This window comes from Balaenoptera ricei, chromosome 14 (assembly GCF_028023285.1).
Source record: "Balaenoptera ricei isolate mBalRic1 chromosome 14, mBalRic1.hap2, whole genome shotgun sequence".
NCBI lineage: Eukaryota > Metazoa > Chordata > Mammalia > Artiodactyla > Balaenopteridae > Balaenoptera > Balaenoptera ricei.
In genome coordinates this window covers 27,466,033-27,493,227 of record NC_082652.1, presented here as the reverse complement: position 1 = coordinate 27,493,227, position 27,195 = coordinate 27,466,033, and the positions used below count along the sequence as shown (strand labels likewise).

The 27,195-nt window shown below is 58.7% G+C and overlaps 2 protein-coding genes across 3 annotated transcripts; both read left to right on the top strand.

Annotated features, from left to right (window-relative positions):
* Positions 1 to 12,233: 12,233 nt before the first annotated feature.
* Positions 12,234 to 13,560, top strand: GSC2 (goosecoid homeobox 2). The gene is made up of 3 exons (XM_059895259.1): positions 12,234 to 12,582; positions 12,684 to 12,937; positions 13,456 to 13,560. The coding sequence occupies exons 1-3, from the start codon at positions 12,234 to 12,236 to the stop codon at positions 13,558 to 13,560; spliced, it is 708 nt and encodes a 235-aa protein (XP_059751242.1).
* A 3,178-nt stretch (positions 13,561 to 16,738) lies between these two features.
* ESS2 (ess-2 splicing factor homolog) lies at positions 16,739 to 26,486 on the top strand. 2 transcript variants are annotated; one of them, XM_059894818.1, is made up of 11 exons: positions 16,739 to 16,898; positions 17,892 to 18,060; positions 18,152 to 18,253; positions 19,113 to 19,238; positions 20,027 to 20,196; positions 20,300 to 20,417; positions 20,694 to 20,827; positions 21,453 to 21,555; positions 23,035 to 23,144; positions 25,422 to 25,537; positions 25,945 to 26,486. In XM_059894818.1, the coding sequence occupies exons 1-11, from the start codon at positions 16,764 to 16,766 to the stop codon at positions 26,222 to 26,224; spliced, it is 1,563 nt and encodes a 520-aa protein (XP_059750801.1). In that variant the 5' UTR covers positions 16,739 to 16,763; the 3' UTR covers positions 26,225 to 26,486. The 2 variants fall into 2 exon arrangements, with proteins under 2 accessions (XP_059750801.1, XP_059750802.1); XM_059894819.1 differs by lacking the exon at positions 19,113 to 19,238.
* The last annotated feature ends 709 nt before the right edge of the window (positions 26,487 to 27,195 follow it).

Below are 27,195 nucleotides of genomic sequence, written 5' to 3'. Positions count from 1 at the left end.
AATCGGGGGGGTCTGAGGATCTCCTGCCTCCTTAAGATCTGGCAACAGAGCCAAGGAGAGAGATGCAGGCACAGCGGAGAACTAGCCGAAAAGGACAATGGGAGGACCACAGAGAACACCTAGGATCGTGGACAAACGTAGCCTAGGCCAACAGAGTGGGTGACCCATGGAAAACATGGTGGTCCCTGGTGTGGCCTTGTAGCTCCCCTCGTCCCACGCCCATCTGGCGAATATCCCTAAGAGTAACCTCCCCTCTGCTCAGATTGGTCTAGGCCCTGACCCCTGACCCTCCCCAACTGTTGTCTGTTGCTGAAGACACCCTATCCCGGGGCCCAGGCACCCTCCCCAACTTTTGTTTCCTCGGCCTGGCCAGCCACTCCCACTTATTCCTCCATTGGCTAGGCCTGGCCCGGTGGCCCCACTTGGCCACAGGACTGTCATCTCCCGAATGACCTCCAGGGATGGGCCATCCCAGCGACCCTGCTCAGCAGCCGGCAGTGGCCTGTCGCCCAACCCCACGCTGAAAAGCGGTCTAGGGCTCAAGCTCTCGGGCCAAAAGGCCTGTCTGCCCCTGGCGGCCCTCCAGGCTGACCGCACCCTGGAGCCCCGCCTCTAGCCCACTATCCTCGCGGGCCGGGGGAACCCCACCCGACCCAGGGCTGTGATCGGGGAGGTAACGAAACCTCCGCGACCGGGTCCGGGGCGCGGGGAGAGGCTGTGCCCGCGTGCCGTCAGCTAAAGGCCGCAGACCTTCAGGGCGACTCAGCTCCCAGCCTCGGAGATCCAGAGACACTCAGGAAGCTTTCCGGACCCGCTCGTGAGGAAAGAACCGAACTCGCCGGGGCGGGAACCCGCGACGCCGGCAGGGACCTCGGGGCCTGGCCGCACAGAAGGAGCAGCCGAGGCTGGTAGGAGTGGCGCCGCTCACGCCCGGAATTCGTGCGGCGCGCGCTGATGGCGTCACTGCGCGCCCGGCCGGCGCAGGCCCGCGCATGCGCTCGGCCCGCAATCGGAAGGCCCCTCCTGCTCACTGCCGCCAGACCCAGGTCCTCGGAGCGGATCGCCTGTGCACCGACCTCGTCTGCAGCCTCCAACAGTCAGCACTCGGCCGGCGCAGCCACCATCGCCCACCCTCCCCAACGTCCAACGCCCACGCTGGACGCTGCTACGGGCGTTCCTGACGCGCCTGCCTGAGGCTCACCCCTGTGTCTTCCTCCCCGTGCAGCTTTTTGCTCCAAGGTCCCCAGTCTCAGCCACGGGAAAGGAGATAGGGTCGCGGGATGGGACCAGGAGGTCCACCAGCCTCTCCACTGATGGCGCCGCCCAGTCCTGCCTGCCTGGCCATCTCCAACCCAGCCACCTGTTTCCAGCCGTGGGCTCAAGTAAGGCACGGTGGCCATGGCACATCCCCATGGAAGAGGAGGCCAGGGCAGCCATATGGTGCAGGCACATCCCTCTAAGTCCCCCACTTCCGGAGCCTGTCATTACCAACCCAGGAGGAGGAGTGGGGCCTGGGGCATGTCCCTCCAGAAGGCAGCAGTAAACACAGGTGGCACCCGTGGTCAGTGGGCCTCCTGCCAGGACCTTTCCTCCTCTCAGTCAGCCCCACTTCTCAGATGGGAAAACCCAGGCAGAGACAGAGGAACTCTCTGGGATCTATGGAGGCCCAGGTCTGCACAGTCCTCACCCTGCCCCACCTAATGAGGGACCTGAAAATCAGCGGTTGAGGAGGCCGCAGGTGGCGTTAAATCAGCTGGCTCAGGGGTCCACACCCTGGGATGGGATTCCAAGGGAGAGATGGAGGGTCTGCAAGCAGTGGCTCCTCCCTGGCCTTGGACAGCATCCCCTTGGTCTGCGACCTGCTTCCTGGCCTTGTGGGATGGGGAGGGGTGTGTGCCTTGCTTTGGAACCCGAGCTCAGTGGGGAGGCCGGCACCAAGTCCACAAGGGGTGAACGGAGCCAGACGTGGAGTGTGGAGGGGAACAGGATGGGGAGGAGCCGGCCAGGAGAAGGGAAGGGGTCCCTGAGGACAGGCAGGGGCTGTGCCCTGACCTCCCGCAGAGGCTGGCAGAGGTGGAGGCTGCAGCCAAGACCCAGGCTCCACTCACACCTGCTGGGCCAGGTGCACGCGTAACCCGTTGGCCTGATGGACCGAGGGGTTCATCCCTTCCTCTGGTTCTCGGGGCCGGGCTTGGCCCAGTCACCGCTGGGGAAACCGAGACCAGCCCGGGGCCTGGACTGCAGAGGTCCCGCGGTCGCTCCACCGAGGGGTCCACTGCGCGCGCGTCCCGCTGACAATTGAGTGGCCAAAGCAGATTAACCCTCGTGCTAATCCCCGCTAATGGTTTCAGAATCCCCGGCGCCCAGCGGCTAAGCCGGCCTTTCTCCGCGGCGCAGCCGGCCCTCCCCGGCGGCCTCAGCCCGCGGCCGCGCGATGCTATCTCGGCCCCGCCGCGCTAATCCCCGCGCTCTCTTTCTTCCCAGGCCCGCTCGAGATCGGCCGATTGGCACTTGATTACGGCTGCTATCGAGGGCCTCTTTGTGCTGAGGGCCCTAAATCCCCTAATTCCGTGATAAAGAAGGCATTAGCGGGCGTTTGCTGCTGAGAAATGCACCGGCATGAAAGAAAGCAATCAGGGGAATCCTGATGGCCTCGCCTGTCCCGCCAGGGAGGGGGCGGGAAAGGGAGCCCGGGTGGGAGCTGCGGGGAGAGGGAGGGTGGGGGCCGCTTCCCACCTCCATCCCGAGTCCGCCTTCCCCAGCCCCGAGCTGCGCCCAGGACCCCTCCCCGCCCCCACCCTGGCTGCCCAGGAACCACGCTCCCCGCCTCCCCTCTGGCCTCACCTCCGCACTTGCTGGGACCTAACCCCCAAACCGGCCCTGGACCTTGCTGGGCCTACCTTGCGCTCCGGCCTCTGACTGTCCAAAGCCCGTGGTTCCTCAGGACTTACCTGCAGATCCATTCCCTTGGCCCCTGATGCTCCTCTGGCCCCTCCTCACCCCCCGGAGCCCCTGCCCCCCATCTGCCCCTGTCTCTTGGCACTGACCAGCTTTGACCAGTCCTGGAAGCAGCTGGGTCTGCTCTTTAGTCCGGGAAACAGAAGGGAGGGCAGCCGGGAGCGACTGGGATTGTGGAGGGAGCGTGTGCAGGGGGAGGGGGCCTGAGACCCCTGGCAGCGGGCAGGTGGGGTGCGCAGGGAAGGCCCCTCTGCAGAAGCCACGCTGAACCCCATGATGGGGCTGAGCGCACTGGGTTGGCTGCGAGCTGGGCGCAGTGGCGGAGCTGACCCAGAGCCTGGGCAGCTGGAGGAAGGAGGCAGAGGCCAGCTGGGGCAGGTGGACAGAGGTGTCAGAGTCCAGGGGCTGGGGGAGCACGGAGATGAGGCGGCTGATCCTCTTATCCTGAGCGTTTGGAGCAGGGGAGCGCCGTGATTGGATCTGTATGCAGACTGCACCTGAGCCACCACAGCAGGCTCACTTTGGGGAGGGTCTCAGGCCAGGAGAGTAGCCGGGAGTAGGTAGAAAGGCCGTTGTGGGGGCCCAGGTGACCGGCATCTGCATTGGCATTGAGGCGGGTGGCAGAACTGGTGAGATTTGGGGGTGGCAGTAGGGGAATGTCCAGCACTGCATGCAGTTTGAGGCTTGGGCAGCTCTGAGGGCAGGTGGGTGTCATGGAGGCACATGGGTGGGTGGGCTGGTGTGCATTTACCATGGTGAACAGAAGTCTAGGTGTTGTTTATCTAGGTGGCGAGGTGAAAAGGCAGGCCGTTTACCAAGGAGGACCAGTGTGTGGGTGTGGACCAGCAGATGGTGTCGTGGACCCCTTCAGTGGTCAGCTCACCCATCCTGCCCCTCTTGAGTGTTAGCGAGCAATGGTGCACAGCTGCCTCCACCTTGGAATGTTGCCCTGGGTGATGGAGCCACCTACACAGCAGACAAGGACTGACCGGCATAGGGACTAAAAGGCTGGTCCCTGCTTCCTCGAGACAGTTGAAATCTGAAGCAGCCTGTGTCTGCCCCAGTGCTTCCCTGGGGGGTTCCACGGACCCAGATGCCTTGTCGCTTAACACTCCACCCCTCACCCAGCTCTGTCCTGCTTCCAGCGTGACCACCCGTGTCACCCTGTTCATCAGTTTCCCAGGAGGCAGGACTCTCAGTGTGCAACTGGGATGGTTAGTCCCCCTATGCTTCTGTTGTGTCCCCCCAAAAAGAGATGTTGAAGTCCTAAGTGTTGGTACATGTGTTGACCCTCCTTCGAGTTTCTACCTGTTCATATCCAGTGTTTTCAGTTTTTTAAAAAATATATTGTTCAGAGTTTATCATTGTTATCCATAGGAGGATTAGTCCAAAGCAAGTGACTCTACCGTTAAGAGAAGTGTAACTCTGCTCACTCATTTTAAATATCTTTTGAGGCTTATCTAAATTACTAGATACTGTTTTTTTTTTTGTTTTTTTAATTTGTTTGTTTGTTTGTTTGTTTTGGCCATGCTGCGTGGCATGTGGGATCTTAGTTCCCCAACCAGGGATTGAACTGTGCTAGGCATAATAATGGTCCCCTCGAAGATGTCTACATCCTGAGCCCCAGAATCTGTGAATATGTTACCTTACATGGCAAAAGAGACTTTGCAATTGTGATTAAGTTTATCATCTTGAGATAAGGAGATTATTTCTGGTGGGTCCAATGTAATCATGAGGGCCCTTAAAAGTGGAAGAGGGGGCAGAAGAGGTCAAAATGATGCAATGGTCAGAAAGACTTGACCCACTGTTGCCGTCTTTGAAGATGGAGGAACAGGCTATGACCCTTGAGAAACTGGGAAAAGCAAAGGGATGGGTTTTCCTTCATCTATGAAAAAAATAACCTTTGCTGCATCTATGAAAGACCTACATCTATCATCATACTTAGTGCTTAAGGACTGAGTTGTTTCTCTCTAAGACTGGAAGCAAGGCAAAGATGTTTGATTTCTCAATTTTTATTCAACGTTCTACTGGAGGTCTAGACATTTCAATAACACGAGAAAAAGAAATGAAAGCCTGGAAATTCCCTGGCGGTCCAGTGCTTAGGACTCAGCACTTTCACTGCCGGGGCCCAGGTTCAATCCCTGGTCGGGGAACTAAGATCCTGCAAGCCATGCTGTGCCGAAAAAAAGAAAGGAAGAAAGGAATGGAAGCCATAAAGATTGTAGATGAAGAAGTAACACTAGCAGATAATATGTTCATGTGATATCATCGTTTACATAGAAAGCCTTAAAGTATATACAAAATTAAATTGAGGTCTATAAATTAATACATGAAATCAGCAAGGTTGGATTGTATTTCCCCCAAAAAAATATGTTCTACAAAGGGCCAATAGGCACATGAAAAGATGCTCAACATAACTAGTCACTAGGGAAATGTAAATCAAAACCGTAAGCTACCAGGAAGTTCCCTGGTGGCCTAATGGTTAGGATTCAGCACTTTCACTGCAGAAGCCTGGGTTTGATCCCTGGCTGGGGAACCATCCCGCGTGCTGCCAAAATACCAAACAAAACAAAAACATAAACTGCCACTTCACGTCCATTAGGATGACTACAAATTTTTTTTTAAAAAGGCAAAATAACAAATGGTGGTGAAGATGTGGAGAGATTGGAATTCTTGTGCTTTGCTGGTGGGAATGTAAGATGGTACTGCCGCTATGGAAAACAGTTTGGCAGTTTCTCAAAAGTTAAACATACAATTATCATGCGATCCAGCAATTCCATTCCTAAGTATCTACCCTAAATAAGTGAAAGCAGGGACTCGAGCAGATACTTGTACACCCATGTTCACAGCAGCACTATGCACAATAGTCAGAAGGTAGGAACAACACAAATGTCCACTGACGGATGAATGGATTTTAAACTGTGATGTATACATGCAATGGTACTCAGCCATAACCCCTGGTTGTCAGGGGCTGAGTGTAGGAGGAAATGGGGAGCTAGCATTTAATGGGTACAGGGTTTCTGTTTGGGATGATGGGAAAGTTCTTGAAATGATAGTGATGATGATTTACAACATTGTGAATGTACACTTAAACATGGTTAAAACAGTAAATTCTATGCTACGTATTTTTTACCACATTAAAAAACAAAATAATAGAAGAGCAAAAGACTGAAATCACCAGACCCAAAGGAGTGTCACGATCCCTTGCTCAAGTTCCAGCCAGTTCTCAGATGCAGACCTCATCTGCTGAAGTCTCCTCCTGTGAGGAAGGATCCAGCAACACTGTGGAGAGTGTTTGTAGGCTTGATGCCCCTAATCCTCTGCAAAGGTACGTTATGTCCCTTTCCTCAGGTAATTTTATGCTGGAGAAGAGGAAAACCCAGGCCATCTCAGAGCCGTTGGATACAGGCTCCATGTTAACACTGGTCCCTGGGACCCAGTGTGCTGTCATGGCCTCTCCATTGGATTGGGAGTATAGAGAGGGCAGGCGATAAATGGAGTACTGACCCAACTCCATCTCACAGGGGACCCCTGGGGGCTCCTAACCTACCCACTGGCTATTCTCCAGTTTCTGAATGCATAATTGGAATAGACATATGTAGCATTTGGCAGAACTTCCGCAGTGGTTTCTGATCTTTAGAGTAAGACCTATTTTGTAAGTGAGAGCTCCTGAACTGCCCCCTACCAAGATGAAAAACAATGCTTCCTCTTAGGAAGAATAGCAGAGTCGAATGTCATGGCTAAAGACTTAAAGGATGCAGGTGGTGGTATCTAGCAAACCCATGATTTAGTTCATTAGTCTAGCTCCTGAAAAAACCAGATGGATTGTACAACACTTCTTTGTAATAAAACACTCAACAAACTTGAAATAGAAGGGAATTTCTGGGCTTCCCTGGTGGTGCAGTGGTTAAGAATCCGCCTGCCAATGCAGGGGACACGGGTTCGAGCCCTGGTCTGGGAAGATCCTACATGCCGCGGAGCAACTAAGCCTGTGAGCCACAACTACTGAGCCTGCGCGTCTGGAGCCTGTGCTCCGCAACGGGAGAGGCCGCGACAGTGATAGGCCCGCGCACCGCGATGAAGAGTGGCCCCCGCTCGCCGCAACTGGAGAAAGCCCTCACACAGAAACGAAGACCCAACACAGCCAAAAATAAATAAATAAATAAATTTATTTTTAAAAAAAAGAAATGTTATTCTACATTATAAAAAAAAAAAAAAGAAGGGAACTTCCTCCACCTGATAAAGGGCATCTATTAAAAAAATCCACAGCTAACATGATACATTATGATGAAGACTGAATCCTTTCCCTCTAAGAGCAGGAACAACATGAGAGTGCCCACTCTCACCACTGCTGTTCGGTGATTTATTGGAGGTTCTAGCCAGGGAACTTCTTAGGAAAATGAAGCAGAAGGCACCAGTGTTGTAAAGGAAAAAGTAAAGATCTCTGTTCACAAATGACATTACCCTGTATATAGAAAACCTTTAGAATCCACAAAAAACTATTAGAATTAATAAACAAATCCAGCAGGTTGCAAGATACAAGATCAGTGTACAGAATCAATTGTATTTCTATACACTTGCAGTGAGCAATCTGAAAATGAAATTAAGAAAACCATTCCATTTATAATAGCATCAAAAGGAACAAAATACTGAAGAATAAATTAAAGAAGTAAAAAATGTATACTCTGAAAATTACAAACATTACTGAAAGAAATTATAGATGATCTCAATAAATGGAAGACAGCCTATGTTCATGGATTGGAAGAGTTAATGTTGTTAACATGGCAGGGCTCCCCAAATGGATCTACAGATGCAATGTAATCTGTATCAAAATTCCACCTGGTCTCTTCGAATAAACTGATAAGCTGGTCCTAAAATTCACATGAAAGTTTGTGGGAACCATAATAGCCAAATCAATGTTGAAAAAAAGAACAAAGTTGGAGAGCTCACACTTCCCAATCACAAAACTGACTGCAAAGCTACAGTAATCAAGACAGTAAGGATAAATGTATAGATCGATGGAGCAGAATTCAGAATCCAGGAGTAAGTCCTCACATTTATGGTCAATTGATTTGCAACTGGGGGATGGGGAACAATTCAAGGAGGGAAAGAATAATCTTTTCAACAGATGGGGCTGGGACAACTGGATATCCAAATGCAGAAGAATGACATTGGATCCTCACCTAACATCATACATAAAAGTTAACTCAAAATGGATCAATGTAAGAGCTAAAACTAGAAAACTTATAGTTTATAAAACTGTAAAACATCAGGGTTAATCTTCATGATCTTGGATTTGGCAATGTCTTCTTAGAAATGACACCAGAAGTATAAGCAAACAAAGAAAACAATTCAACTTATTCAAAATCTTAAAATCTTGTGCTTCAGAAGACACCATCAAGAAAGTGAGAAAACGGACTTCCCTGGTGGCACAGTGGTTAAGAATCGGCTTGCCAATGCAGGCGACGCGGGTTCGAGCCCTGGTCTGGGAAGATCCCACATGCCACGGAGCAACGAAGCCCGTGCGCCACAACTACTGAGCCTGCGCTCTAGAGCCCGCGTGCCACAACTACTGAAGCCTGCGTGCCTAGAGCCCGTGCTCTGCAACAAAGAGAAGCCACCACAACAAGAAGCCCGCACACCGCAACGAAGACCCAATGGAGCCAAAAATAAATAAATTAATTAATTTAAAAAAAAGTGAGAGACCACCTACAGAATCGGAGAAAATATTTGTACATTATATATCTGATAAGGAGAGGGGGATGGCGCCAGGTTACAGCCTTGGGACCATGGCAGCCGCAGCCTGTCCCACTAGCCTTCCTCTCCCACTTACATCCAGAAAATGTGCCCAGCCAGAATCCTGGGGAGGTTGACTTCAGTGCACTTAACGTGAGAGTGGGTGGGCTGAGGGCAGCAGGGCTGCAGGAAGTGCCCCAGCGGTGTGAGCTGCTGACTTGCAGCTGCCCCTTCCCTGGAGCATCACTGGTGGGAGCTGCCTTGCCCAGGAAGGCTGTGCACCCCGACCTCAATCAAGGGGGCCCCAGACCCCCTGGGCTAGAGTGGAACCAGCCTCCCCTCAGCACCCACCCCCACTCCCTCGGATGCTCCCCCACCACAAACACTGATTACATTGCCATCACTCCAATGTCGTCTTTTTCAAAGTGTCCAATACATGGAGTCACACAGTATGTAGCCTTTTGAAAGTTGTTCTTTACTAAATACGATGTGTGTGAGGTCCATCCGTGTTGTTGCTCGTGTCGCTGTCACTCTGGGCTTCTCCCTGGTGTGCGTGGACCCCGGACCCCGGCGTGTTCATCCATTCACCAGCTGATGAGCGTCTGAGTTGTTTCCCAGCTTTGTTGATAATGACTAGAGCTGCTCTAAACATTCATGGGCAGCGTCTTGTGTGAGCACAAGTTTTCATTTCTCCAGGGTGAATCCCAGGGACAGAATTGCTGATACATGCAGTAGGTGTAAATCTAACTCTGGCTGCTTTGTTTTGAACATCTCTTTCTCCTTCCTCTGTAGGGAGCTAGAGGAAGCCAGGCAGCTCCTTCAATACCCCCGCTGGGCATCTCCGTAGCTACATCATCTGCCTCACCAGGTACATTTCCTATTTCCTGTTCTATGACAGGTGACAATATTGCTAAACTTCTTGCCACTCCACAACAAGGGTCTCCTTCCCTCCATCTTCCAGTACATTCTCCTCACCTTCCCTAAGACCCACCGTCAGTCTCAGCAGGGTCCTTCCCACTCCCCCCACCCCCCACTGCCTGGTCACAAAGCCAGTGCCCATGGTTTAGAGTTTGTATCTGCAGCATTGCATTCCAGTACCAGGACCTGTCTGGTTACCTAGAGCCCATGATAGCCACCTCACACTCAGTGCTGAGGACACCACAGTCACCTCCTATTGTTGCCTCTCGCCGTTCTCACTTTCCCTCTCCTGCGATTGCAGTCGATGGTGGCTGGGACAGAAGCCACCGGAAGGCTGACTGCCCCCCCCCCTTGGCGGTGCTCCATACTGGCTGTTGGCTGGTCCTTCAGCTGGAGCTGCTGGTGGGAACTGCTCTCCATGTCCTCTCCTTGTGGCTGCAGGCGCCTCCTCGCAGCGTGGTGGCTGAGCTCGGAGAACAAGCATCCCAAGAGGAGAGAGAGAAGCTGTGTCACCCAGCTGTAAGACCTGGCCTCAGAAATCACAGTGTCACTTCTGCTGCCTCCTAGTGGTTAGAAGCGAGTCACTAAGCCAGCCCACATTCAAGGAGAGGGGATTAGATTTCACCTCCTGAAGGGAGGAGTGTCAAAGGATTTGCTGACATCTTTGAAATGCATCACGGTGGGCCGCTTATCAAGGTGGACTGGTGGAGACATGGGGTGTATGCAGAGGTGGACAGGTGGAGAGATGGTGCATCTACCAAGGTGGATAGGTGGGTAGGCAACCCATTTATCAAGGTGGGGAATACCAAGCAAGGGATGGATTTTGAGATCTTGAGTCTGCCCCAGGCATGGTGACTGGGAGATGTTCATTGGTGGCTGAAATGGGACATGGAGCAGGTACTTAGGGAGATGAGAGCCTGAAGCAGAGGGAGAAGTCAGGCTGGATGTATCAGCTGGGGAGGCTTTGGCACAGAGGTGGTGTCTGAAGCTTCAGAAGTGGGGAGGGATAAAGGAACAGCCAGGGCCCAGCCTTTATGACCACTGACCCTGTAGCCCCCATCCTTGAGGAACTGACTTCGATGGGTAGTCGACCCCCAGGTGCCTCTCTGATCTAATGGTGAGCACATGGTTCTGCGAGGGAAGTTGGCTGGGAGAGGTTTCCAGGGTCACCCAAAGGGACCCGTGGGAAGAGATGGGAGCTCTGGGGCAGTGGCAGCCATCTTGCAACCATGAGGTGGCCCACTCACAGAGGTGGTGGCTCCTTCACAGAGCTTCCAGATTAACAGATCCTGGGCAGCCGGTGTCAGGACTCTTATGACAATTGAGTCAGCAGGTTCTGTCACTTGAAGTCCAGAGTCCTCACTGACACCAGAGTGGAGTCAGCAAGGGAGCCTGAGGAAGGGTGTGTGAGGTGGGAGGAGAAGCATGAGACCGTGTGTTGCCCCCCTAATGGTACCTGCCATTCATGGAGGCCCCTGCCCAGCGGGGTTCTAACCTCGCACACAGTAACTGGTTGAGCCCTCCAAGCACCTGAGAGTTAGGTCGCTATTATTATGCCAGTTTATAGATTGGGAAACTGAGGCACGGCGGGGGGTGGTGGTGGTGAAGGAACCTATCCCACAGCCAGGAAGTGACAGCTGGGGCAGAAGCCAGGCCGTCTGCTGCTCTGTCCTTTGAGCCACACAGTAACTTTTCAGAGGTCCAGAGAAGGCCTTCAGCAGAAGTCCTGGCCAGCTGTCCGACACTGCTTAGATGAGGATGAAACGGTCTTCCTGGAATTGGCAAAGTGCAGGTCACCGACAAAGTTGGGCAGAATGACCCGGAGGGATGGTGTGGACGGAGCTGAGGAGTGGGGGTGTGGACACAGGAGTCAACTCCTGAGAAGAATGGCTGTGATGAGGGTGGGGAGGGGGTGGTAATGGTTTGGGGTGGATTCTGGGAAGTACCGGAAAGCAGATGATAAATTTCCCCAGAGCACGTAAGTGGGGCCTCCGATGGGGCCCAGGAGAAAAGACAAAGAACTGGGGGCCCAGGGCAGTGGGGCTGCGGGTTTGGTGATGAGCAGAGATAGCTTCCCGCCCGCACCCCCGTTTCCTCCACGAGGTTGAGACCCGGGCTCCTAAGTATGTGTGTGGAGGGTGCGGGGGAATTTGGGCCGAAGTGCGGTGGGACCGCGGGGTTGCCGAGGGTATTGGGCCCCATTTGAGGTTGAAGCTCAGGAGTTTGGGGGCCAGAAGACTGTGCAGTCTGGGGTGAGGGCGGTTCTCCAGACTTGCTCCTCCGCCTGGTAGGTCCCCGAAGGGGACAAGGAACCAGACCTGGCCGCGGTGGCTACAGGACCGGGGCACCCAGGAGTTGGGCCAGGAGGCGGCCCCGCGCCCAGGGTCTGCCGTGGTCCGGGCGTCCTCGAGGCCTTGCCCCCGCCGCAGTGTTGGACCAGGGGCGGCGGGCAGTGGAGGCGGGCCGGCGGGCAGTGGAGGCGACCCTGCGCACGTCTGCCAGCCCTGCGAGTCGGGGGCATGGACTCGCGGCGCAGGGCTTCCTGCGACCGCTCCCGCCCGCCTCCGCCGCCGCCGGGGATTAGCACGCTCCTGGCCGCGCGGCGGGATTAACCCGCGTGGATGCGGCGCCCGGCTCGGGGATTACGGCGCGCCCCCCCGACGGATATATTCCCGCGGCGGCGGCGGCGGCGGCGGCGGCGGCGGGCGGGAGGAATGGCGGCGGCGCGGGGCGCGGCGGGCCGCAGGGGTCCCGGGCGGCCCTGCCCCTTCTCCATCGAACATATCCTCTCCGGCCTGCCCGAGAGCAGCCCCCCGGCCCGGGCCGCCCGCCCGCCGCCGCCCGCCGGCCGCCAGAGCCCCGCGGAGCCGGGGCAGCCTGGGGCGCCCGAGGCCGTGCCCTGCGCCTGCTGCTGCTGCTGCGGCCCCCGCGCGGCGCCCCGCGGGTCCCCGGAGCCGGCCGCCGGCCTGGGTGAGTGGGCGCGGGGCGCGGGAGCTGGGGGACCCGGGGCGGCGCGGGGGGGAGCGGAGCCCGGCCCCCAGCCCGCGCCTCACCGCGCCCTCGTCCCGCAGGCGCGCGGCTGCCGTGGCCGCTGAGGCTGGGGCCCGCGGCGCCCTTGCCCTTGGCCGCACCCACCGGGGGCTCCGGGGCGCCCCCCGACGCGGGCGGCCCTGGCCCACAGCGGCGCACGCGGCGCCACCGCACCATCTTCAGCGAGGAGCAGCTGCAGGCGCTGGAAGCGCTCTTCGTGCAAAACCAGTACCCCGACGTGGGCACGCGCGAGCGCCTGGCTGGCCGCATTCGCTTGCGCGAGGAGCGCGTGGAGGTGGGTGCCTGCAGCCTTGGAAGAGCCGGTCCCGCGTGGCGGGCGGAGGCGCACAGGCCCCGGGAAAGCAGGGGCGCCGGGTGGGTCCCGGGCAGCGGCGCCTGGGGATGGCGCGGGAGGAAGGGCGCGGGCTGGAGCAGATGTCGGGCTCGTTTTCTTTTCCTTAGTTTTAACCCCCCACCCCCCGCCCATGACAAATGAGGCGCGCGTTTCTGTTCCGGAATTTGGGGAACTCGGAAGAGCGCGAAGCTGTTGAAGGGGCGTCCCGGGCGCCGCCGGACGGAGGCGGCGGTGGGAAGGGGCGGGCGGGGAGAACGCTCCCGGTGGGAAAGGGGTCCCGGTCCCGCGGCCCGAGCCCCGGTCTCCATCGGCAGTGGATGAGGGACGGTGGCGCAGCCGCTGCGCGGGGCCGGCCCCGCAGCCCACGTCCGTCCCGAAGCCCCGGCCGGTCCACTTGGGAACCGCGCGGGACGCGGGTCCGGGGCTGGGCCTGCCTGAGCGCCCCTCCTCCTCCTCAGGTCTGGTTCAAGAACCGCCGGGCCAAGTGGCGACACCAGAAGCGCGCATCGGCGTCCGCGAGGCTCCTGCCGGGAGCCAAGAAGCCCCCGAAGGAGAGCTGCTGACGGCTGCAGAGTTACTCCTGGGCTCGGTGGCACCCTCTGGGGCCGGCTCAGGGAGAGGACAGACCTACCCTAATAGGAGTTGGGAGAGGACGCCAGCCTCTAACCTGGTGTCTGCCCAGTTGCCTGCGTCCTGGAGCTCAACGCGGGAGCCCCTCTGCGTGTGTCCCCGCGCCACCCGCCCCGCGGAAGGAGAGCGCACCGATGCTCCGTGCTCGATGCACCTTCCCTTCCAAGGGCGAGTGGGCAGGAGGGCCGGGGAGACTCGGGGGTGGGATGCGGGGCACAGAGCAGATCAACTTCCTCAACCCCCCACCACACCCCAGGAGGCACCAAGCCACCCCAGGACAGGAGCCACCCCTTGTCAACTGTGACACCCAGCGTCCTCCTCCCCACCCACTTCCTGCTGGCCTCAGTCATCTCAGCAGGGATGCAGCCCCCTTGACTGGCCTAGAACCCTCCAGAGGCTGGGCGGGTGGGGTCTCTGCGTCCTGGGGCTGGTGCCAGGGGCCTGGGCGTCCTGACCCGCTGAATAAGAAGGCTGGGTGAGGTCATCTCCAGAAGTCCCGTTCCCGCTGCTCAATCTTGTGAGTCTTGTGTGGCTACTGAGAAATAAACAAGCTACTACAAGCTCTGAGAAAGCAGTCCAGACTTGAAGTCCTCTGTGGCTCCACTCCACACCCAGCCGGGACCTGCCCCTCCTCTCCTTCCCAGGGAGTGGGGGGCCGGATTGTCACAGCCCGGTGAGTCCTCCGTCCCTGTGCCAGGGTGGGCCCAGCAGAGCAGACTGCCCCACAGATCGTGGCCCGGCACCCTGCACTGGCCTCTAGGAGCTGCTTCTTGGGTGGGGGTCCTTGGTTTCCTCGCTCTGCGGTTTCCATGCAGGAGTGTCTGCCTCCCTCACAGCAGCCAATCTCTGCCACCCTGTGGGGCGGGACCAGGTTCAGTTGGGAGAATCCCCCCCTCCACTGCCTTGGAAAATGCTGTCCCCTCCATCATCCTGGCCCCAGCAAGAAGGACAGCATGAAAACAAGGCCTCAGTTCCCCAAGTTGGCCTGTATGGTGGGCGCGAGGCACGTAACACCCCCCTCACCTGGCGTGGGGACTTTGTTCTGCCTCCTCACAGGTCCTGGAGGGATGCAGGTGGGTATCTGGCACAAGACACAGTTCCTCCACAAAAGGTGCAGAAGCCAGGGCAGCTCCTGGGCAGAACTCTCTGAGGCAGGTCAGCTCAGAGAACACAGAGTGCGAGGGGTCCCTGGGCAGGACAGCAGCTCTCGCTCACCCTCCAGGATGCACACTTCCTGCTGTCACAGAGCCCGTTTTCCTGAATCCTGGCCGTATCCCTGGAGATGGCACAGCCTGCCTGTGGAGCTTCCCCACGGCTGGGACACCCTCATCCCCCTGGTCCCAGAAAGTTCGCCCTCGTTGGCTGAGTGGCTTTATGTCGTGGTGTGGGGCACCCGTGATCAGTGCTCTGCTTTCAAGGGACCAGTAGTTATGCTGCCCTCCTGGCTTTTCCCTCCTCTCCAGCTATCTTGGGCAGGCTCGCCCCGCAGCTGCCTGTAACACAGGTGTCCTTGGGCCAAGCCCAGACTCTCCCCTCTCATATCCATTCTCACCCTGGTTTATCTCATCCACCCTCAGGCTTGAGTCCCATCTCCGTCTCACATTTACATCCCAGCCCAGGCCTCTCCCCTGTGCTAGGCAGTTATGTCCAGCTGTCCCTTTGATGACTCCACCTGGAAGCCCAGGGCTCCTCTAGGTCACCTTGTCCATGGCAGGATGTTTCCCTGTGCCTCCCCGGCACGTGAGCCAGAGAGCTAGGGGCAGGCGCCCTGACCCCTCTTCTCCCTCACCCACCAAACCCAGGCCAACGGCAAGTCGATTTTACCTCCCCAAACAATCCCAGAATCTGCCTTCTCCCCAGCTTCGACTGCACCAGCCTGATGAAAATCGCTGCCATCTCTCACCTTGACCGTTGCAGCTGCCTCCAACTGGTCCACCTGTACCTACTCTAGTTCGTTTGTGATTCATTCTCCATAAAAGTCAGGGTGCAACTCTGAACATGCCTCTCCCTTGCCTACAGCACTCCCAGGGCTCCCACTGCTCCCAGAACAAAGACAAAACTCCTCGCTGTGACCCATGACCCATGACCCACGAGCCCCGTGCAGCCTGGCCCTGCCCCTCTGGCGTCAGCTCCCACCCCACTGCTCCTTGCACTTTGTGTATCCAAAGGTCTCCTCCCACTGGAACTTTGCACATGCTCTCCCCTGCCACCTGGTCAATGCCTGTTCATCCTTTGGATCTGCAACCACTTCCTTCCTGGGGAACTTTCCCTGACTGCCCCCTAGGTAGGCTGTCCCCTAGGTAGGCTACCACCTAGGTAGGAGGTCTGCTGGGTAGGATGCCCCCTAGGTAGGATGCCCCCTAGGTAGGATGCCCCCTAGGTAAGATGCCACTTGGGTAGGATGCCCCCTAGGTAGGATTCTTTTTTTTTGCACCTGCCCGCTGCTGTGTTATGCTTGTTTGTGGGACGATCTGATTAGTGTCTGTCTTCTGCATTCAACTCTCAGCTCCACAAGGGGAGGAATTATACCACGGAGTCCCCACTGAATTGTACTGAATCGTTCTGGGGCAGAAATTGTTTGACATAATTTACAACCTTTTGGGAAGAAATGATCTTCCCTGAGAAATGCTTAGACAATTTTCTTGTCCATTTCAATGAGGATTAGCCTTCTGGGAAGCCAACTCTGGCACTTAGGCACCAGACATTTCTTTTCTTGCATAAACTTTGAATAAAAAGTTTGAAACTCATACATAACCAAAATTCCGGAAGCGTATTTTTTTAAATAACATAGAAGCGTATATTGATTATTTGCGAGAAATTAGAAGTCCAAGGCCTTCCAATTCCGTAGTGCTGTAATTTTTCACTACTAGCGGGAGCAACACGCCCCTAGCCCCTACCGCAGCGCCCCGTGGCTCCCACAGCCCAGATACTAAAGACCAGAGCGGGGCGGGACGAAGACTACAACTCCCATAAAGCTCAGGGCTCATGGTGACGTCAGCACGGAGCGCGGGCCGGCCTTCGAAACGCGCGGCTACCCCATTGGTAGGGCTGTTTCAGGCGCTTGCGCAGCTGGAGCGCCCCGCACCACCCCCGGCCTGCGCCGCGCCTGCGCCACTGGGGCGGTACTGGGATAGCGATGGAGACGCCCGGCGCTCCGGTCCGGGCCGTGCTGGTGCCCGCGGCGTCCGGGCCCCGGAGGAAGCGCGCCGCCGGAGAGGCCGGGGCTCCGACGAGCAGACAGCGGGTCCTGGACGAGGAGGAGTACATCGAGGTAGGACTCGGCGTGGACGCCAGCGATTTCCAGGCCCCTTCCCTGACCCGCGCTCCCCGGCCCCGCGCTATCCCCAGGTCGCTTCCTGGGTAACGACGCTCTTGTCCGCTCGCGAAGGTGGAGCAGCCCGAGTCTCTGCCCTCGGGATGTGGACAGTCGGGGGGACAAACAAGCACAGTGTGGAGCGAGGTGTCCCTGCTGTCAGGGAGCAGAAGGGGCGGGTGTCAGGGAAACAAGGTTCTATTAAAGGGTCAGTAGGAATTTGGGAGGATGGCGATAAAGAGGGTTTCTTGGAGAGCGATAATGGCAAGTGTTAAGGCTGGGGGTCTTGGAAACGGGCTGCCACTGTGGCAGCATCATTGAGCGGGTGAGCATCCCACCGCCCTTGAAGTAGGAGGAGCTGGCACGGGGCTGGGAGAAAGTTGGTTAAGTTCGGGAAGCTGCTGGGATGTGCAGGCAGGTGACGTTAGTGGGCAGCTGGGTGTGCAGACGTGCAGCTCAGGGGCAAGTCTGGCTGGAGGTGCGGAGCTGGGAATCTCCACCAGTGCTGGTGGTGGGGTGACTGGCTGAAGGCATCCCGGTGAAGGATTCAGACTGGAAATAGGAGATCATGGGTGGAATGAAGGTGGCAATACGCACATTGGTCCAGCTGGTGTGGAGGTGGAGCCAGCAAAGGAGGATGAAAGTGACCAGTTAGTGAGGGAGAGAGAAGGCTTTGAAAGTGCACCCAATGGGAGTTCCCTGGAGGTCCAGTGGTTAGGATTCCACGCTCTCACCGCCAAGGGCCTGGGTTCAATCCCTGGTAGAGTAACTAAGGTCCCACATCCCACAAGCAGCACAGCATGGCCAAAAAAAATTACAGCACTACGTTCCCCCAAGTTCTGGGGGTTCTTGGTCTGGACAGAGGTTGGGGACCTCACACGTACCCTGTGGGCTGAGTGGCAGGGGAGAGGCAGACGGGAGCTCTGACTTGTGTTCTGATCGCGCCTTTAGGGCCTCCAGACGGTCATCCAGAGGGACTTCTTTCCTGATGTGGAGAAGCTGCAGGCACAGAAGGAGTACCTGGAGGCCGAGGAGAATGGAGACCTGGAACGGATGCGCCAGATCGCCATCAAGTTTGGCTCTGCCCTGGGCAAGATGTCCCGAGAGCCCCCTCCGCCCTGTAAGAGGAGTCCTGTGGGGGGGCGGGAGGGGACTCCCGCTGAACTGTTGCTTCAGGCTCCCTCCAATCTCCATCCCCTCTCTTCTCCCAGATGTGACTCCAGCCACATTTGAAACCCCTGAGGTGCACACGGGCACCGGGGTGGTGGGCAGTAAGGCCCGGGGCCGGGGCCACAGCCTGGAGGACGGCGATGGTGAGTGAGCACCCCATTTCCCTCACACTGTTGGGTTTGCCTGGGGACCTCGTCTGTGGGGCCCTGGGGTGTTCAGGGGAAGGCTCCTTCTTGTCCCTGAGGGTCTCTCCTTAAAGGGCAACCCACGGGGTCTAGGAGGCAGAAGATCTGGGTCCAGCTCCCAAACATGGGGGTCATCTGAGCCTCCGGCCCTCCTCTGTGGCATGGGAATCTCGCCCCCCCTCTTGCTGGCCTGCTCACTCTACCAACCTCTGTCCGGGGGGTGTCATGAGCCTGGGGCGGGGGCTCCTTCCCTCGCTGCCTCCTTCAGATGCCTTAGGGCCTCTGCACTTGCTTCTCCTGAGCTGGTCGCCCCCTGTGGGTGACTGCATGGCTGCTCCTTCTCTTCCTTCAGGTCTCTGCTCAGATGCTGCCTGTCAGGGAACCTTCCCTGACCTCCCAGCGCAGTCACTCACCCTGTGCTCTGTGATTTGCCACCTGGCTCTGTTTTCTTGCCGGAGGACACGCCAGTTTAAAAGGCGTTTCTGTTTGTTTACCGTTTCTCCCTCCACAAGAGCAGGTCCTTTTGCTCCCGTCTGCATGCCCTGCACCTAGGGTGTGCCTGGGCCTCCGGGTCTCCAACACGCTTACTGGAGTGTAAAGATTCATCCTGACTTTTCCGGGGAGCCTTCCCCAGAAGGAGCGTCTTGGGCCCTGTGAACAGTGTGCCGTGGGCCTCCTCGCAGTCGGTGCTTCATCCGGGGTGGACATGTGTGTGTGTAGATGGCCATGAGCTGCTCTCTACCAGCGTCGCGTCTACAGTGTGCTCCGCTGGCAGTGGTGCCCTGTGCGAGCACATGTGTGACGTTTTCTGCTCCAGAACCCAGCCTCCTGCCAGTCACAGCGCGTCCTGTGTGTCCTCAGAGCGTGGTTCTCCGTTGCGATGTGGCTCGAGAATCACAGGCTGTTGGCAGATTCCTTTCCTTTGAATCCCCCTTACTTTTCGGTAAATGCAGGAATCCCCTGAGTAACCTGAGCGTAGGCACCACGTAGTTCACGGTTGCAGGCAAGGGGACGGAGGCTCAGGAGGGCAGTAACCTCTGCAGGTCCCAGAGCTTTTGGTGGAGGGACGGGGTCTGAGTGCCCACCTTTCTGACACTCGTCTTGACCTTTTAGGCACAGTGCTTTGCACGCTGCCTGGCAGGTGGTAGGGGGTGGAGTAGAGGCCCTCCCCCGTCGTCCCCACCGCATCTGCACTGCTGTATGCAGTGCTGCACCGCCTCAGCGGGCTGCCCTTTCACTGGCAGCGGCCAGGGCGGCCCGGGGTGTGGCCCAGTGCCTGTTAGGTGCCCCCCCGCCCACCGCTAGATAATACAGGGTCCTTGCCATCAGGTCCGCTAGCGGGTCACGAGGCTTAGGTGACAGTCACCCCCCTGTAGCACAGGTACCAAGAAGAGAGGGAGTCAGGATAAGGGGCAGGGGGACAGCCCAGGGTTTTGGAGGCACGGCCTACAGAACAGGCACTGTTTTGGTGTGGGAGGACCCCCTGTGATCATGCTGCTCTAACGCCCGACGCCCCCTCCCGGCCTGAGTCAGAGTGCACTCTTCACTGGTATCCAGCAGATGGGAAGGGCCCCTGGGGGCTCCCTGGGCAGCTGGGGGAGTTGATTGCCCCCAAGGGGGTGTTGTCTGGCAGTGTGGGTTCCCACAGACAGACCAACGGCCAGAGAGAGGGTTTCTGGGACCGAGTGACTGCATGATGGTTTCGTGTCACCTGCCCGCACCCCTGCGCAGGAGAGGCCACAGAGGAGGAGGAAAGGGAACCCCTGCCCAGCCTGGACGTCTTCCTGAGCCGGTACACGAGCGAGGACAACGCCTCCTTCCAGGAGATCATGGAGGTGGCCAAGGAGAAGAGCCGGGCGCGCCACTCATGGCTCTACCAGGCCGAGGAGGAGTTTGAGAAGGTGCCCTGGTGCAGGGTCAGCGGTACCCACTCGGGTTGGGGGTCCCTGGGCCAGGGCCCAGGGCCGGGGGTCCTCCCTGACGCTCACTCCCACCATGACGCAGAGGCAGAAGGATAATCTCGCGCTCCCGTCGGCAGAGTGCCAAGCCGTGGAGAGTGGCCAGGCTGGTGTGGAGACCTGGAAGTACAAGGCCAAGAACTCCCTCATGTACTACCCAGAGGGTGAGCGGCGGGCCGGGCGGGGGCGCAGGCTGGGGCCGAAGGTTTGGATTGGCTTTTGGGAGTGTGTGTCTGTGCCCCCTGTACTCTGGGACTTTGGGGGTCCCGGTCCATTTCAGGGCAGGCAGGTTCGCCTGCGGAGTCTGTGCGGTCGTGTGGCTCCCCCGGCTGCATTCAGGCTGTGCTCCGTGGGGAACCAGCTCCTCTCCCTCAGGCCCTGAGCGAGGGACGGGGGGCCTGCCCACCCTGACGCTGAGGCGATTCTGCTCCCGCTGCCAGGCGTCCCCGACGAAGAGCAGCTCTTCAAGAAGCCACGGCAGGTGGTGCATAAGAACACCCGCTTCCTCAGGGACCCCTTTAGCCAGGCCCTCAGCAGGTCCCAGCTGCAGCAGGCCGCTGCCCTCAACGCCCAGGTGAGGGGCCGGGCCAGCGGGGTGGCGTGGGCATCCCTGCCTTTCTGGTCCTGGCCACCCCCATACGTTAGGACTGTCCTTGGTCTCAGCAGGGCTCGGCGGTGCGGGTGTGTCTGGGTCCCTATGTGGCGGGGTCTGAGTCTCTTCTCCATTCGTGGGGGCTTCGATCAGACACGTTCTGTGGGTCAGGTCTGTGCCAGTTCCCGTGGGGTGGGCTGGGCTCGGTGTGGCAGACAGCAGAAGTTCCTGACCTCAGATTTACTGCAGGGCGGTGACTCCGGCGGTCATGGCATTGAGGAGGTGGGAGGTGGGGGGACTGTTTTGGAGACTTTTACAGGTGCCTTGTGGGAGCCATCAGAGCACAGTTGCCCCGGTTAGCATAGCCCCCCGCAGGGCCCTGAAGTCAGTGGCCCCTGAAGGTAACGCATGTCAGGTGTGGCCCGGCGTGGAAGGCGGAGGTGCTTCCTCACTTGGTTGCCGCTCTGACAGGTCCTCAAGGTCCTCGCAAGGGCCAGGGTCCTCTCCGCTTCCCCTGGGTCTGCACCCAGGAAGGGGGGGTGGGCAGCCTCTGTTCAGCCAGTGGGGATGGCCTGGGCCCCTGACACCACCTCTTCTCTCGGTCCAGCACAAACAGGGCAAGGTGGGCCCGGATGGCAAGGAGCTTATCCCCCAGGAGTCCCCTCGCGTGGGCGGATTTGGATTCATTGCCACGCCTTCTCCTGCCCCTGGTGAGAAACACACCCGCTGGTGGGACGGCCTGGGGGGAGGTGGGCTGCCCGGCTGGCCTGGCACTCCTGGCGCTCCCCTGGGTCTGCACTGTGCCTCATGTGACTCGGGCCCAGGGTCCCATCTGTGCCAGGGCCGAACAGGGCTGTGGGTGGCTGGGCTCTCAGGCAGGCCCGACCTGGGACGTGTGGGGCCAGCTGGTCTAGCTGGGTGGTTCCTGTGGCTCACCCTGAGCTCAGCGGGACAGACTGGCCTGGTGAGCAGGCGGAGGGGCTCTGGGGGGAGGCCGGTGAGTCCAGTGGGTGCTGGACAGACGTCCTTTTTTAAAATTTTATTTATTTATTTATTTATCCATTTATTTAATTTTTGGCTGCATTGGGTCTTAGCTGCTGCATGCAGGTTTTTTCTAGTTGCTGAGAGCGGGGGCTACTCTTAATTGCTGTGCACAGGCTTCTTATTGGGGTAGCTTCTCTTGTTGGGGAGCGTGGGCTCTAGGCGCGCAGGCTTCAGTAGTCGTGGTACACGGGCTTCAGTAGTTGTGGCTCGCGGGCTCTAGAGTGCAGGCTCAGTAGTTGCGGTGCGCAGGCTTCAGTAGTAGTGGCACATGGGCTTCAGTAGTTGTGGCTCACGGGCTCTAGAGCGCAGGCTTAGTAGTTGTAGCGCACAGGCTTAGTTGCCCCACGGCATGTGGGATCTTCCCAGACCAGGGCTTGAACCCATGTCCCCCTGCGTTGGCAAACGGATTCTTAACCATTGCACCACCAGGGAAGCCCCTGGGCAGGCATCCTGCGCATGGAAGCCAAGCTCAGTCTGCAGGAGACTGGGTGCACCTGGGCCTCCTGGGGCCGTGCCTGGCCCGTGCAGGTGGGCAGGACGGGCCTGAGGGGTCCTACAGGGCCACGTGCGCTTCCCTCAGGCCACCTGCCTTGTGCCACTGGCCTGGGCTGGGTGTCCCTGTCAGTCTTGGGTAGTTTTTCCTAGTTCTGGGTCTCATGTTAGCAGGTGTGCGGTGCTCACAAACCTAAGCCCAGAGATCACAGCAGGCGCACGAGACTCGGGGTGGCCTCCTGGGCACACGCTGGTCTCTCTCTGCGCCCAGGGACACCGGTGGCTGCGCCATGGCAAGGGCCTGTGGAGGCACCACGATTTGCCCAGGATCCTGGGAGGTTTGGGAGCCCTGGAAGGCCCCGGATCTCCTCCCTGCAGCGGGGTCCTGTGACTGTCCTCCAGGGGCCCCCTGGCCCTGTGCTAGGATGGGGGTCTAACTCACCCAGCCCAGCTTCTCTGCGAAGCCCCCTACCCCAGGCTAAGCCCCACGGTGCAGGGGCATGGGCTGGCCTTGATGTTTCCCTCCGAGAAGTCAGAAGTGCTGGGTTCTGGTCCCAGGAAAGAGAGAGGGCAGCTGCTGGCCTTGGTGCTTGTGAGCTGCGACCCCCATCCGGGTCCCAGGCCTGAGCTGGCTGTGGGTTCTCCATCCGCAGGTGTGAACGAGTCCCCACTGATGACCTGGGGGGAGGTTGAGAACACGCCCTTGAGAGTCGAAGGATCTGAAACGCCCTACGTGGATAGGACGCCAGGGCCAGCCTTCAAGGTGGGTCATGGTGGGAGCAGCACGGGTGGACTCAGGGCCTCCTGAGCACCCATAGCTCCGTGCACAGCGGATGGGCTGCACACCTGGGCAGGCCCTGCACTTCCACGTAGGACCAGGCACTGAGGACAGGCATGGGCGGGTGGGTGGGTTGGGGGAGAGACTGGGGTGGGGGGGCTCGAAGCACCAAGGCAGGGAGCTGCCGGGGCCGCTCCGAGCCTGCAGGCCCAGAGGATGGGGCTGTTCAGAGATGAGGGGTGGTCTCAGGTGGGCCAGGAACTCCTGCTGTGCTGCAGCCTGAGGGCGGGAAGGGTCCCAGAACCCTAGTGTCTGTGGGATGCGGCTGTGTCCTCAGGAGGGCTGTGTCCTTGCAGAGAGAGGCCTCTGGTTACGGGAGAACCAGGTCAGGCGCCCCCAGCCCGGTGTCATAGGAGCAGTCAGAGTTGAGGTTCACAAGGCCTGGAGCCCAGGAGGAAGGCGGTTTGTGGGCTAGGCAGGCAGGTGAGGGGGCCGGATGGCAGGTGGTTTGTAGGGATGGGGTGGCCCGGGAAGGTGCCAGCGAACAGACAGGCAGGTGGGGCCCCAGAGCAACATTGGGAAGGCAGGTCCCTGGTCTGCACACAGTTTGTGGGGAAACTGAGCGATGGGTGTGGTTTGGGGGGGAAGTGGGGGAGGTCCCCAGAGCCTTGCACGTACTGTCGGGTGCTGGGGGGGGTTGCTGGTGGCAGAGGTGGGTGGCGCCACAGAGGCTGAAGGCTGCAGGGTCACGTCATCTGCTTTGAAGCCCCAAAGAATGGGGCACGGAATTTGGAATTCACATAGGTCTGCGGAGGGGACAGGGTCACGGGTCTCTTTAAACACAGGCAACACCAGTGTGGAATGCAAAGGAAAAAGTGTCAGTCACTGTAGCAACAGAAACATACAATCATAGGAGCACCTGGCTTGGAGAGAAAGCACAGACCTGTGCGGCAGAAACCTGGTGGCTGAGGGGTGGGTGCTTCCCCAGTGCAAGGGTGACGTGTGGCCAGACAGCGTGTGTGGGGCCCAGGCACCTTGGTTCTCAGCCTGGGATGCGGCAACAGCTGAGAAAAACTTGCAGGGGGATGTGTGCCGTCAGGCGTTGAAGCAAGCCACCCTTGGCAGGTGGGTCAGGCCTGAGCCTGGTCCCAGTGCCCAGGCAGGATTTGGGGCACCGTGCTGAGTGTGTGGAGCTAGGGTAACAAGCCAGGCCCTCAGTGTACACGGCAGGATGAGTTCCGGGAAGATGGAAAAGTTGAATGTTAAAACAACAAATGTTAAACCTCAGAATAACATACCAGTCGACGTTTAATGTGACGTTGAGGCAGGAAGGCTTTCTAAACACGACAGCAAAGGGAGAAATCACGAAGGGAGTGGGGGCTGGATCGCGCTACGGGAAGATGACAACCCCGAGTACAGCGGAAAACATCAGAAGTTACAGCGGAAAACGTCAAAAGTAAAACTACAAGCAGATAACTGAAGAGAAATCTGAACGGTGTACGTTAACTCAGCCAACGTAGATGAAACTCCTGCAAGAGAGAAAGGAAACAAAAAACCAATAGAAAGACAGGCCCAGGGACTTCCCTGGTGGTCCAGTGGTGGAGAGTATGCCTTACAATGCGGGGGGCGCGGGTTATATCCCTGGCTGGGGAACTGGGATCCCACATGCTGCAGGGCAACTAAGCCCACACACCACAACTACTGAGCTCACGCACCTCAACGAGAGAGCCCGCGTGCTGCAAACTACAGAGCCCACGCACTCTGCAGCCTGCACGCCACAACTAGAGAAGAGAAAAACCCGCATGCCACAACTAGAGAGAAGCCCGTGCGCCACAATGAAGATCCTACATCCCTCAACGAAGATCCCGTGTGCCGCAACTAGGACCTGACGCAAGCAAAAATAAAATAAAATTAAATAAATAAATCTTTAAAACAAACAAACAGAAAGACAGGCCCACAAAACATTTCTTGAAGTTCTCTATGGAAACGCAGAGGCTGGTACACCCTGGCAGTCAGACAAAGGCATATTGAAACAGGCCCTTTTCCTGGAAGGGGGTCACAGGTGCCTGACCGGGCAGTGCCGGCTTCATGAAGAACCTGGGTGGGCCTTGGGCGGGTGGGCAGCTCAGGCTGGCTGGGGGCTTTCAGGGGCAGCGATGGGCTGTTGGGACCGCAGGGGCCACGGGAAGAGGCCGGTGCCCCCGCGGCAAGGACTCCCTGGCTGGGTAGTGGCCCAGCCCCCCCACGCCTGCTGTCTTTTAGATCCTGGAGCCGGGACGCAGGGAGCGGCTGGGGCTGAAGATGGCCAACGAGGCTGCCGCCAAGAACCGGGCCAAGAAGCAGGAGGCCTTGCGGAGGGCGACGGAGAACCTAGCCAGGTGAGGGTGGCCCGGCCCCTGCAGTGGGCGCTCTCAGGGTCGGGGCCTGTGGCCGTCCCTCCGGCCGAAGCGGGGCCCTCTCCGCCTCGTGCACGGCCTCCTCCTCCCGCGTACCTGCGGCGCCTTTAGGCCCGTTGTCCCCACTGAGCTCCTGTCCACCCCGTGGAGTCGGTGTTATCGCTGCCCTCGGAGAGGGTTGGGGTCCACTGCAGCCTCTCAGCCGAGGGCAGCCACACCCCTCGACTGCAGGCTCAGGCTCACTGTCTGGGCCAGGCCATCCAGGTCCCCACCCAGAATGATCACACATCTCCTGGGAGCCTTCCTGTGGGGCCAAGGGAGGCCCTGCTGCGGGGAGAGCCCGGTCGGGCCTAATCCTGCCTCTCACCCACCCCTTCCTTCCGCTGCAGCCTCACCCCGAAAGGGCTGAGCCCAGCCATGTCTCCAGCCCTGCAACGCCTCGTGAGCAGGACAGCCAGCAAGTACACGGACCGGGCCCTGCGTGCCAGCTACACACCGTCCCCAGCACGCTCTACCCACCTCAAGACCCCAGCCGGCGGGCCCCAGACCCCGACGAGCACACCGGCTCCTGCCTCTGCCACACGCACCCCCCTCAGCCAGGATCCGGCCTGCATCACGGACAACTTGCTGCAGCTCCCCGCCCGGCGCAAAGCCTCGGACTTCTTCTAGTCCGTCCTGGGCTGGGCCCGCGGGAGCTTCGTGGAGCCCTCAGGGCAGCTCTCTGCCCAGCAGAGGACTCTGGCTTTCTGGGGGCCCAGGCCTGAGCCCGAAGCAGCGAGCATCCCAGGAGACCCAGAAGACAGGTGCTGGGCTGGCACAGGACCTGCCCCGCGGCCTTGGGGAGCATCCCAGGGCCTTGCTGACATGCTTTTCTGTCGAACCCCAACCTGTTCCTATTTAATCCTCATTAAAGAGCATCTACAGCTCAGCAGGGCTGCCTCTCCGCCCTGTGGCCTGCGCGCCCTGGGGTCACCCTCGTGCCTGCATCGCACCTGCATCCTGCGCTCAGGACCGCAGACCTCCTGGGAGGAGGCTGCTGGGTGGTGACCCTCGGAGGGCCGGGGTATCCAGCCTTTCTTGCTGCTGCCTGTGTTGCTTCCGGTGGTGCCCCCAGGGCTGGGGACCTGCCTCTGAGCTGAGCTCACAGCCCTTCGGTCCACCCTTGGGGAGGGCAGAGCCCTTGGCAGTTGTGCCCCACGTTTTCCTGCATGAAGAGCTGGTCCCTGGTCCCCCCACCGCCAGGTTCACCCAGGCTCTGGGCCCAGGTCCCCAGCCTCCCTGGCCAGGCCTGACCTGCGTGGTTTGCTGGTGATACGGCTGCACGGGTCCTGCATGTGAGGCTGCTCTCTTGGGAGGCGCTTTCCCAGTGGCCTCAGCCATCACCTCCCAAGCACCTGGCTTCCAGCTCAGATGGCCAGGGCCGTCTCCATGTCCCCTCCCTCCCTCTGCTCGGGGCTCCAGGCCCTGCCTTCCACGTGCTGCTGGGTTGCCGGCCTCACCCCGTTGTCACCCCACCAGCGAGACCCCCATATAACAGTAACCTGGGCCACAGTGTCACAAGCAGTGGGGCTGGGCTCCCCTTGGACCCGAGAGCGCCGTGCGCACCGCGGGCGGGCACCTGCCTCTGGGCCCGAGGGTGT

Excerpts from the sequence above, each read along its gene's own strand:
- GSC2 (XM_059895259.1), top strand. The coding sequence starts at position 12,234 with ATGCGGCGCCCGGCTCGGGGATTACGGCGCGCCCCCCCGACGGATATA. Across the intron at positions 12,583-12,683 it reads GGAGCCGGCCGCCGGCCTGG|GCGCGCGGCTGCCGTGGCCG; the intron begins GTGAGTGGGCGC and ends CTCGTCCCGCAG. Across the intron at positions 12,938-13,455 it reads TGCGCGAGGAGCGCGTGGAG|GTCTGGTTCAAGAACCGCCG; the intron begins GTGGGTGCCTGC and ends CCTCCTCCTCAG.
- ESS2 (XM_059894818.1), top strand. The coding sequence starts at position 16,764 with ATGGAGACGCCCGGCGCTCCGGTCCGGGCCGTGCTGGTGCCCGCGGCG. Across the intron at positions 16,899-17,891 it reads ACGAGGAGGAGTACATCGAG|GGCCTCCAGACGGTCATCCA; the intron begins GTAGGACTCGGC and ends TCGCGCCTTTAG. Across the intron at positions 18,254-19,112 it reads CAGCCTGGAGGACGGCGATG|AACCCAGCCTCCTGCCAGTC; the intron begins GTGAGTGAGCAC and ends TTTCTGCTCCAG.